The sequence below is a fragment of the Musca vetustissima genome, unplaced genomic scaffold, assembly GCF_032173495.1.
Source record: "Musca vetustissima isolate MV318-11 ecotype Yass unplaced genomic scaffold, APGP_CSIRO_Mvet_v1 utg4710, whole genome shotgun sequence".
Taxonomy (NCBI): Eukaryota; Metazoa; Arthropoda; class Insecta; order Diptera; family Muscidae; genus Musca; species Musca vetustissima.
The window spans coordinates 333,778-346,621 of record NW_026882587.1 but is presented as its reverse complement, the minus strand read 5'-3'; the positions used below and the strand labels follow the sequence as shown (position 1 = coordinate 346,621).

General features: G+C 35.1%; 1 protein-coding gene across 1 annotated transcript in view; it reads left to right on the top strand.

Annotated features, from left to right (window-relative positions):
• The window catches only part of LOC133329118 (reversion-inducing cysteine-rich protein with Kazal motifs), an 82,088-nt gene that overhangs the window by 61,409 nt on the left and 7,835 nt on the right, over nucleotides 1-12,844 (top strand). Inside the window, exons 3-4 of the mRNA XM_061537615.1 lie at nucleotides 2,974-3,094; nucleotides 9,565-9,776. Coding sequence (XP_061393599.1) covers nucleotides 2,974-3,094; nucleotides 9,565-9,776 — 333 coding nt within the window. The remainder of the gene's footprint in view (nucleotides 1-2,973; nucleotides 3,095-9,564; nucleotides 9,777-12,844) is intronic.

Below are 12,844 nucleotides of genomic sequence, written 5' to 3'. Positions count from 1 at the left end.
AAATGGGATATATCGGTCCATTGTCTGGTATAGCCCCCATTTAACGGTACCCGCAAATTTTCTATATTTTAGGGAATTTTTGGCGCGTTTCCCAACCGAATTGGCTGTAATTTGGTATTTTGGGTTCTCATTGAATAACACATATCCGTACCAAAAATTGTGAATATTGACCGAAGTTTCAGGCTAGCCCCCATATAACGGTACCTCCCAATATTCGGAATTTTGGGGATTTTGAAGACGTTTTCAACCGAATTGCTTGTACTTTGGTATTTTGGGTTCTCATTGAATAAAACACATATCCGTACTAAAAATTATTTATATTGACCTAAATTTCAGGGTATCCTCCATATAACGGTACCTTCCAATATTCGGTGTCATATGGATTTTTGGAGTCGTTTTCCAACCGAAAAGGCTGTAATTTGGTCTTTTGGGCTCTCATTGAATAACACATATCCGCACCAAAAATTATTAATATTAAGCCAAGTTTCAGGGTAGCCCCCATATAACGGTACCTCCCAATATTCGGTATTTTGGAGATTTTGTATACATTTTTCCCACCGAATTGGCTGTAATTTGGTATTTTGGGTTCTCATTGAATAACACATGTCTCTGCGAAAAATTATTAATATTGACCTACGTTTCAGGATAGCCCCCATATAATGGTACCTCCCAATATTCGGTATTTTGAACACGTTTTCCAACCGAATTGGTTATACTCTAATATTTCGGGTTCTCCTTGAATTACACATATCCGTACCAAATATTATTAACAATGACACAAGTTCAGGGTATCCCCCATATAACGGTACCTCCCACTATTCGAAGTCATATGGATTTTCGGACTCGTTTTCCAACCGAATTGGCTGTAATTTGGTATTTTGGGTTTTCATTGAATGACAAATATCCATAGCAAAAATTATTAATATTGACCCAAGTTTCAGGGTAGCCCCCATATAACGGTACCCACCAATATTCGGTATTTTGGGGATTTTGGACACGTTTTCCAACCGAATTGGCTGTAATTTGGTATTTTGGGTTCTCATTGAATGACAAATATCCGTACCAAAAATTATTAATATTAAGCCAAGTTTCAGGGTAGCCCCCATATAACGGTACCTCCCAATATTCGATATTTAGGGGATTTTGAACACGTTTTCCAACCAAATTGGCTGTAATTTGGTATTTTAGATTCTCATTGGTTGTCAAATCTCACTACCAAAAAATATCAATATTGATCTGCCTTTTATTGTGGGGTTAACGTTACCCCACTATTAGATATTTTGAGAATTTCAATCATCTTTGTCTCACGTATTTTACGGTATGTTCATGGTCCTATCATAACATGAGTTTGCTCTTAGGAGCCCCCTATAAATGTCATTCTCATGGTGGAGGGTATAAAAAGTTCGGTCGGGCCGAACTTAACATAGTTTTTACTTGTTTTCCCTTTAAATGCAACAACTGAGATCTATGATTCGAACCGAAATCGGCAAAATATGTTCACTATGTATTTGTATACTAATACCTCTGGAAGGCTTTCTGTTTATTTAAGCTCATACAAATATAGAAAGCCTCAAGTTAGTCAAATTTATAGCAAATTCTACAAGGCTTCCTTTCAATTGAGATCTTTAGGAGATTTTGAAAGTCCCCCAAGAAGACTCATATCAAAAAATCTGGCTACAGGCATGATCTGTGTTGGAAAGGTTTAATTGAAATTTGATTACACAATTACACACATTCATACATACATACATATGCGATTAAAAATATGTACTTTACGAAGGTTAGTTTACAATTAACCCAACATCCGGCTAACGGACCACCAACATAAAAATTTTATTTTTTTTTCCACAATTATGATTAAAATATTAATTATTACAACAACAACAAAAATACGAATTCTCAATAACACCGACTATCTCTTTAAAATCCATAAAAAATACAAATATTTTTTGTTTTTCTATACAAATGTCCATAGAATTTAAATTGTAGATACTTTATTTTCGAAATTCATAAAAAAATATTGTTTTTTTTCCAAACAATGGACATTCACACTGTGTGCCACTCTCACACTACTGCCTGGCCACTTGCCTTGTGGCCGGCCAGGCCTTTAACTTAATTAATAATTCCGCACACATCGAACTGCATTAAATACAATAATACAATGGAAGAGAAGAGAATGAATGAAGAAGTAGAAAAAAAATACAAAAATACAAATTAACAGCAGCAAAGGCAACAACAATAACAACGAGTTGGCTACTAATTTTCAAACTCCAGGCAACATAGACAGACATCCAGCCAGCCAACCAGCCACTTGCCACAAAACAATGTGCAGCCGCCCGCCAAGGAGTCAGTCAGTGGGACGACAAACTAACTAAAAGACCCAAATAATAGGAGAATAATAGAGAATCCATAGCACACAAATAATGGCACACAGAGCAAGTTGTTTTTGTTTTTTTGTGTGAGTTTCGGATTCTTGGAATGAATGGATGCAGTCATATTTGTTCGGAGATGATGATCTTAATATTGGAAGATAGAAGAAACACACATAAAACACATTGACTAAGAAAAACTTTATTGAAACGAACTAATAAAATATGTATTGTGTAATTCTTTGGTGTTATCAGTCGAAAATCAAATCAACCACATAACATTTGTTGTTGTTGTTGTCGCTTAGGAATCCCATGAGCAAACCCATGGCCAGCCAACATGTTTGATGGTGATAAGGAATCATGTAAAAATTCAAAAGAATATGCATCAAACTACTGCATTATTACAACACGGCAAGTGTGATGGCACACACACTGTTTCATTTACCATTTCGTTCCCTCTGTTCTCTTTGTATTTCACTGAGTTGTCTTCAAACATGTTTGATACATAAATAACTGTGGCATTTTTTTATTGTACGCCCTCTCTTAACAGTTTCAATTTTAATTTCTGTCTCACTCTCTGTTTCTCTCTCTCTTTTTGTTCCAGCTGTCATTGGTCCAATTGTCACCCACAGATGTAAACGGCCGCAGCATTCGCCTGGAAATGAAAAAATATTGTCCTTCAATGCAATTGGAATTTTGGTCTTGTATGAATAGAACGTTAGAAGGTAAGTTACTGTGAACTTCATACTGGTATAATAACAAATAACAATAAAGGCTCAAACAGCTGGTTAGGGATGTCGTGGCGGGAATTATTTACAACAATGTTGTAAAATGATGTACATATAAAAAAATTGCGTTATGTCTGACGGACTGGACCCTGACAAACAATATAATCATAACATTTTGAATGGAGTCCAGTGTTGGCTATAAGGCTGGATTTTTGGAAATTGTGGAAAATCCTTTAACAATACCAGTCCGTTATTTTTCTATAAAAAATCGCAAAACCCAATACTGCAAGTTTTCCTCTAGAAAAAGATTCAACGGATCCCAGCCCTCATTCCTATTGAAAACACCTATTCACAGGACCCAAAACCCCATATTATTCTAAAGAAAACAAGTGAAAAACGTTAAGTTCGGTCGAGCCGAACCATAGATATACTGACGGGTACTTGAAATAAAAATATAGGGAACATACCCAAAAGTGTACCTATACAGATATTTCTACAAACCGATTATGTTTCTAAATATTGGTCCTAGACCCCATGTTTCTTTGGACCAAATTTGTTTCAAAAACAAATCATATAACTATTTTCATATAAAAAAGGGGATATATGGGGACGACCCTAAAAAGGGGACGAATATTAAATTTTTTTGGTGGACATTTGTTACCATATACGACTACAAAATACCGAATTGCAGCGAATTCGGTTGAAAAGCGCGCTCAAGAACCCCAAAATACCGAAAATTGGGGGGTACCCTTATATGGGGGAAATTCGAAAAAATTTACCTATATTTACAATTTTTTGTGGAGAAACTACCTATTAAGAACTCAAAACCCCCAATATACTGAAAGTTAGAGGACCTATATTTATAATTTTTTGTGGAGACATTTAGTACGCAATGTACCAAATTTCAGCGTATTCGATTGAACCCCAAAATTCCGATAATTTGGGGGTACTATTATATGGGAGCTATGCCTAAACGTGTACCGATATATCCCATCTTCCAACTTGACCTGCCTGCAGACAAAAGACAAACCTATGCAAAATTTCAGCACCCTATCTGAATTCCTTCAGAAGATACCGTGAATACAACAGACGGAGAGACATGGCTAGATCGTCTTAGAATTTTACCCTGATCAAGAATATATATATATATATACAGTGGCTCCATCGAATAATCGGACAAGTGTTTGTCAGATATAATAATGCTATACATTTCAAAAAAATGTCTAAATGTGTAGTTTTTTTTCGCTTTTAGTTACACATTACTTACTTATATTTCTGAACAATACAAAAAGCAACAACTTTCCTAGTGATAAAAGTAAATTTCGTCAGAAAAACAAAATTAACTCAATTTATTGTGTTCAACGCAAAATCGGACAAAACAAAGTATCAATGTTAAAAGTCCCGTTATTATGCAAATATGGACTTCAAATCTGTATTTTGTTTGTCGTATTCATTTGTAAATTGCATTTAGATCAAGAAAGTGGTAAAACTAAATAAAAATAAATTTAAATGGCTCCAAAAGGGAAAAAATTCAGTGTGGAAATCAGACAATTAATAGATAAATTGAATTATGAAGGTAAAACAGTAAGAGAAATTGCCGTATTGGTTGGAATGAATAAATCTACTGTCCACGACATTATAAAGAGGTTCCGTGATGAGTTCAGATTGACCAATAAAAGCAGAGAAGGTCAATGGAAGATATTGAATGAGCGAGAAGAGCGTTCGATATTAAAAGAAATAAAACAATATCCATTTAAAAGCGCAAAAGAACTTAAAATAAATTTAAAAACTCGCACTTGAAAAGTTGTGTGCCTAAATACTATTCGCAATACATTACATAAATATGATTATTATGGAAGAGTTGCAAGAAAAAAAGCATTTATAAGCCTTAAAAATAAAAACAGTAGAATAAAATATGCCAAGGAGTATTTACTAAAATTAGAAGATTTTTGGAAGCAGGTAATTTGATGATAGATCATCTTAAAATACATTTCTATTGATAGTTTCCATTATATTAAGGATCTGTTTACTGACGAAAGCAAATTTAATTCGCACGGATCAGATGGAAAGATGCATGTGTGGCGTAAGCCAAATGCTGAATTTAATCATAAGAATACAAAAGCCACTGTTAAGCACGGATGAGGTTCTGTTATGTTTTGGGTCTGCATGTCGAGTGCGGGAATATACAATTTGCATTTTATTGATGGTAAAATGGACAAATTTGTCTACCTCAACATTTTAAAACAAAATGTAAATCAAAGTGCAGACAAATTGGGTATCGCGAACAACTTTGCCTTTTATCAAGACAACGATCCCAAGCACACATCAGGTGTTGCAAAGCTTTGGTTGATCCATAACTGTCCCAAACTTATACAAACACCTGCACAGAGCCCAGACCTTAACGTAATTGAGCATCTTTGCGAAGAATTAGCTAGAAGAGTGTATGAAAAAAATGTAACTCCTTGGTACAGCTTAAGGAGGCTTTACTGAAATCGTGGAACTCCATAGAGCCGGAGGTATGCCAGAATTTGGTCAAATCAATACCGAAGCGTTTACAGGCCGTTCTGGACAACAAAGAATATGCAACTAAATATTAATTTCTCGATTTTTTGCATTTTTTGACATTGATACTTTGCATTGTCCGATTTTGCGTTGAGCACAATAAATTGAGTTAATTTTGTTTTTCTGGCGAAATTTACTGTTATCACTAGGAAAGTTGTTGTTTTTTGTATTGTTCAGAAATATAAGTAAGTAATGTGTAAATAAAAGCGAAAAAAACTACATATTTAAACAATTTTTTTGAAATGTATAGCATTATTATATCTGACAACCACTTGTCCGATTATTCGATGGAGCCACTGTATATATATATATATATATATATATGAAATGAATATTTCGATGAGTTACAAACGGAATGACAATATTAATATACCCTCCATACTATTGTGGAGGGTATAACAAATAAGGGACCCCAGTATACAGTAGTAAAGTTGGACGGGACCGACTATATGGTACCCTTTGTCACTTTGGCTATGCAAGAAATGCGTCCAGACAGACCTCTCATTTAACACTACGACCAATAACCGGGTACATTTGCAAATAGTTTATTTAGTTAGTTAGTTTATAATATTCTTGATAAATACATATTCTTGATCAGCGTAAAATTCTATGACATGTCCGTCTGTCTGTTATAATCACTTGAACCTCTAAACAAATTGAGGTAGATTACGAAAATGTTGCATAGAGTTGTCTTTTGTCTGCAGGCAGGTCAAATTCGAAGATGAGCTATATCGGTACACGTTTAGGCATAGCCCCATATAAGGGTACCTCCCCTATTTTCGATATTTTGGGTACCAAATGTCTCCACTACAAATTCTAAATATCGGTCCACTTTTTCTTGTAGCCCCCATATAATTTTCGGAATTTTGGAGTTCTTGAGGGAGCTTTTCAACTGAATTGTACCAAATGAATTCTTATTGGCTACATTAATATACACACATGTCCTCGGTAACCTATGTCAAATTCAATTTCAATAGGTAGATTTAAAGTCGTTCTTTTGCAGTGTGACAGAACTGTGTAAATCCATTTAAATCAAATCTATTATATTACTAGACATATGGTCCCTTTTGAAAATATGCATAGAATTACTTTCTAAGTCGATTTTTGCATGTCCGTCCGTTCGTCTGTCCATGTTAAATGGTAATCAAAGTACAGGTCTCATTTGTGATCCGATTTGGATGATTTTTTGGAACAGGTCACTTTTTTGGCTCAAGGGTGCAACAAAAACCCAATATTTGTCCGATCGAGACAAATGTTTGCACATCTTACTAAATTAGGTCCAGTTTAAGGTCTGTGAAATTTTATGGAAATCGATTTAGATTTTAAAAACGTTCCCAAATACCATTCCGCATGATCAAAGACATAAGACCGCATTTGTTTCATAAAAAATTAAAGGAGCCCAGTACAATTTTGTTTACAGAAAAAAATCACAGGATTTTAGTCCACATCTATTTCTATCGAACGATTTCTCACGTGGTTAAGTTCCGAGGCCAAACTTTGTATAGCCTCCACCATTGTGTACATTAGAAAACGCTATACACAAATTTAGTTTGTATTGGAGTGCAAATATTCAGAATAATCCGAGAGAAAATGCTGCCAAAACCTTTAAACTGATATTGGATGGAAAACAATAAATATAGAGTGTTTAAATTAGGATTGGGTTCTCTGGTGGTGTGTAGGATAGAGTTCTGGAAGAAATAAACAATGATGCCTTTTTCTCAAACGACGAACATGCATTTTCACTAACGATAATTATGTGGCACAACTGACAACTTGACGACATCAGCCACGATTTAGGATCAGTTTGTTCAATTACATTTTTAACTCACTATAAAAGAAGTTAAACCGATGTTAAGTTCGACCAGCGAACTTTCAAAATATGCGAAAAACTCATGTTATGATAGGACCTTGAATATACCGAAAAATACGTGAGAAACATATGATTACCTAGTAGGAGGTAAGCTTTTTATGGGGCTATACCAAAACAGGCTTCAATATTGATAATTTTGGGCAGTGAAATTTAATACCAATGACAATACGAATTACATGTCCAAAATACGGAATATTTGGTCGGGTCGAATATAACGTCTCTGTTACTTCCTAATTTTGTGATTCCGTTTGCAAACCTTGAAATATTTGTCGTAGACAATGTCCATCCGTCTAATAAAATAATGATTGATTACGTAGATTGCTACTACTTCTAAGACATTGGTATTGAAATCAGTTTTGGAAAAGATTCTGGTCACATTTACCAACAAAATCTTTTATAATTTGATTTTTCGGGTTCTCGGATGATAAAAGTCCTCCTCCCAGAAATTTGTCAGTACTCGGTCATGTTTTAGCATTTGAAATTATCCTGGCCATTTAAAATATTTTTAGGTTCCTGTCCCGTTTTCCAACCCAAATATTTTCCTATTCAATATAAGGCTATCGAACGATTTTGAATATTTTGAAGGTTTTGAGCGTATTTTTCCACCGAAGTGGTTATAATTTTAACTCAACTTCATTTTTTCATTGCAACTTCGATCATGTAGCTCATATCGAATAAGAAATTAATAAAAACATTTACATGAATGATCCTTCGCCCTAAAAAGGCATCTGTTGATTGTTTTCCGGCCCCTAAGGGTTCAAAGCCACCTCCTTATCTTCCTTAGGTTGCACAATATATACCATTGAAGAAAAATATTATAGTCTGTATGGAAAAAAAGTCCGTCACTACAACAAAAATCTGCTTTGAAAAGGAATGTTCTGGTGTGATGCCAAATGTCCGAACCTTGACACGGTTGAATTTAATTCGTAGATGCAATTTGGCAACAATATTCGACATAAATACAAATGAGCCGCTTAACCAACGACGAAACGCGTCGCATAATGGTGGGAATGTAGTATCTCTCTGGCTTTCCTTTTCATTGCAACTTCGATCATGTAGCTCATCTCGAAAGAGAAATTAATAAATTTTTATTGTTATTTTTACTTGTTATTAATTATATACAATTCGGTTGGATTATTATGTACAATTCATTTGGATAATCCCATAGGTTATTTTATTTATTGATATAAACTAGACCCATAGCAGATATCTATATAAGAAATCTGGAATACCCCATAAAACAATTCTCTATTTTTATTCCATTTTATTCTTAATTTTAATTCTCATGGCACGCCCAGTATATTTCTAAGCACCTTTCCCGAAACTACACTCCCCACGACACATTGAAATATATTTGTCAAATCCGCTGGAATTTACATGACACTAGAATTAACTAATTTAAAACCTATAATTCCATTCCGCTCAACTCCCACCATTAAAGCCTTCTCAATCAAATTGATACGAACGACGCATTTGTCATGCATCTCTAATCACATACAAACGATTCTCCCATATGCTAATCTTCTCAACAACAACAACAAAAATAATAAAATAAAACAAAAAACAGAAAATACAAATAAAACAATAGTAATAATAACAGCAACAACAACTATAACAAAGTATTGGTGGCGGGAAAAATACGCCCACTTTGCAACACTTGTTTGATTGGTGTTTGCCAATCCGATTTAGCGTCCTCAACAATTATTGCCAATATTACTACGGCAGACCTCCACCCGCCCAGTACAGCGAATACACGCACACACACACACTCACCACATAATGAAGATTTAAATAATACGAAGACCGCAATAGCAACAACAACAAAGTTATGACCGACGGATAAATCTAATTGACTTCTGATTTATTTGTTGTTGCTGTGATGTGTGGCACTTGAGCAAAATTGTAAAGAAAATATTAGCAACAACAACGACAACGTAGAAATAATAAATAGTAGCTTAATTAGTCATATGGCAGAGTTGCCACATTGATGAAAATAATAAATTGTATCTAATTATTCATATTTGCCTTTTTCTAGCTGTCGCCCGTGGTTCCCAATGGTCGGGACGTCGTTGCTGTGCCTTGGGTGTCTCACCACGTTGCAGTAATGCCTGTGCCACAATGTCATCGACGGGTGAGCTAATCAATGCCTGCCGCCAAAGTGATGAACAGCATATGTTCGCCTGTTTCGAACGCCAAGAGGCTGGTGATCGCTGCTGTGGAAATGCCAAAACTTCAGAGTGTCTGCAGGTGAGTGAGGGGAATAAGGAGAATTATTTTATCAAGGATGATCAATCCGCTCGTAACTCATCGAAATATTCATTTCCGACCCTTGTTCGGGGTAAAATTCTAAAACCGTCTGTCATGTAATCATGCCATCTTCCGAAGGAATTGAGATAGGCTCCTGAAATACGAGGGCAGTTCGGAAAATTTTGTGCTAGGCTAAGAACTTTCCGAACTGCCCTCATATAATATAGAACTGTATTTAGTCAAAAGTCGGAATAACTTCGAAGATTGGACATATCGGCCAACGTTTAGGCATGGTTGTTTTTTTGTGCATATGTTTGTAACAGTCAAAAATAATCGAGATAGACCCATGGTTCCTTTTGAGAATATGCATAGAATCAACTTCTGAGTCGATTTATGCATGTCCGTCTGTCCGTCCATGTATTTTTGTGAACAAAGTACAGGTCCCATTTATCATCCGATTTGGATGAAATTTGGCACATGTCCCTTATTTGGCCCAAGGACGAACCCTATTGAAATCGGTTCAGATTTAGATATAGCTCCCATATATAGTTTCGTCCGATTTAATGTAAATGGTCCCTATATATCTTTCAATTTGCACGAAATTTGGTATAGCCTACTGAATTAGGTTTAGAATGATGTGTGCTAAGTTTCGTAAAAATCGGTTCAGAATTAGATATAGGTCCCATATATAGTTTCGCCCGATTTTAGGTAAATGGTGCACCAAAGTCCCTGAACATCATTTGATTTGCACGAATTTTGGCATAGCGTATTGAATTAAATATAGAATGACGTGTGCTAAGTTTCGTGAAAATCGGTTCAGAATTAGATATAGCTCCCATATATAGTTTCGCCCGATTTAAGGTAAATGGTGTACCAAAGTCCCTATATATCTTTCGATTTGCACGAAATTTGGCATAGCCCACTGATTTGCGTCTATAATGATGTGTGCAAAGTTTCGTGAAAATCGGTTCAAATTTAGATATAGCTCCCACTTATAGCTTCGCCCGATTTTCATTTGCACGAGTTTTGGCATAGCGTACTGAATTAAATCTAGAATGACGTGTGCTAAGTTTCGTGAAAATCGGTTCAGATTTAGATAAGGCTCCCATATATATTTTCGTCCGATTTTTTGTAATTGATGCACCAAAGTCCCTATATATATTTCGATTTGCACGAATTTTGGTATAGGGTACTGAATTAAGTCTAGGATGATGTTGCAATGCTTCGTGAAAAGATCCATAGCTAGACCGATTGACACAACGTACTGATGTAATATAAATTAGTCTCTTGCAAGTTTCTCTGAAATCGGTTCAGATATAGATATATAACAAAAACGGGTCGTCTGTTAGGATACATATGTAGAATATACCCAAAATGGTGAAGGGTATCATATAGTCGGCCCAGTCCGACTTTACTACTTTCCTTACTGGTTTTATTTCGCAATGGGCGGCAAATAACCTTAACAAAAGTTATTAACATCGAATGGCTTTTAGATCCCTATCTATCCCTTTAAAACCTTGCCCTCCGATTTTCGGTATTTTTAGAATTTTGTCCACTTTGTCTAATCAAATTTTTCTGTTATTTGATATTTGGGTTTCTAATAGAGTAGAAAATCTTCAAACCAAAATTTATTAATATCGGACCACTTTTAGATATAACCCTCATATCGGGGTGCCCTCCGATTTCGGTATTTTAAGGATTTTTTGACACGTTTTTCAATCGAATTGGCTGTAATTTGATATTGTGTGTTCTCATTGGATAGCAAATCTCATTACCCAAAAATTATAAATTTTGCTCCACTTTTAGATATAACCCTCACATAACGGTACTCACAATTTTTGGTATCTTGAGAATTTAGGATACGTTTTACAACCGAGTGGGCTGTAATTTGTTATTATAGGTTCTTATGAGTTATCCTACCAAAAATTATCAATATCGGTTCACTTTTATGTGCAGACCGTACATTCCGATTTCGATGTTTGGATTATTTAGGCACATTTTTCTAACCAAATCGTCAGAAATTTTATATATTGGTTTATCATTGGGTTGTTAAAATTCCTACCAAAAATCATATCAATATTTGACAATTTTTAGGTATAGCCCCCATAAATGATACCCTCCGAAATTCGATATGTTGAGGATTTTGGGTACATTCTTCTTCTTCAAATCAATTGACTCTAGTTCGATATTTTAAGTTCTCAAAAGGTGAAAAATCTTCTTACAAAAAGTTATCAATATCGGATTACAGTTAGGTATAACCTTCATATAGCGATATCCTCCGATTTTCGATATTTGGGTATTTTGGGCACGTTTTTCAACCAAAATGACAGTAATTTGATATTTTTGGTTTCTCATTAGGTGGGAAATCGTCATATCAATATCGGACTATTTTTAGGTATAACCTCCATATACCGATACCCTCCGATTTTCAATATGTTGAGGATATTGGACACGTTTTTTAACCGAATTGGTTGTAACTTGATATTTGAGGTTCTAATTAGGCCTTAGTCCTTCCTGCCAAACATTATCAATATCCATCCACTTTTTGGTATAGCCTCCATACAAAGGTACCCTCCGATTTTCTGTATTTAGTGAGTTCGGAACACGTTTTTTAATGGAGTTGGCTGTAATTTGGTATTTAGGGTTCTCATAATATTCCTCCAACAAATTATCAATATCGGATCACTTTTAGTCATATCCCCCATTTAACGATACCCTCCGATTTTCGATATTTGGAGGGTTTTTGATACGATTTTCAACCAAATTGTTTATAATTTAATATTTTGGGTTCACATTAGGTGCAAAATCTTCTTACCAAAAATGATTAATGTGCCACAATTTGGTATAGCCCCTATTAACGGTACCTTTCGATATGGCGGTACCGTCCGATCTTCGATATTTTGAGAATTTTGAATCTTTCGATATCTTCAGGAGTTGCCCTCCGATTTTCGATATCTTGAGGTTTTTGAACACGTTTTACAACCGAATTTGCTCTCATTCGGTATGCTGAGTTACCATTAGGTAGAAAATTGTCCTACCAAAAATTACCAACATCAGACCTCATTTTG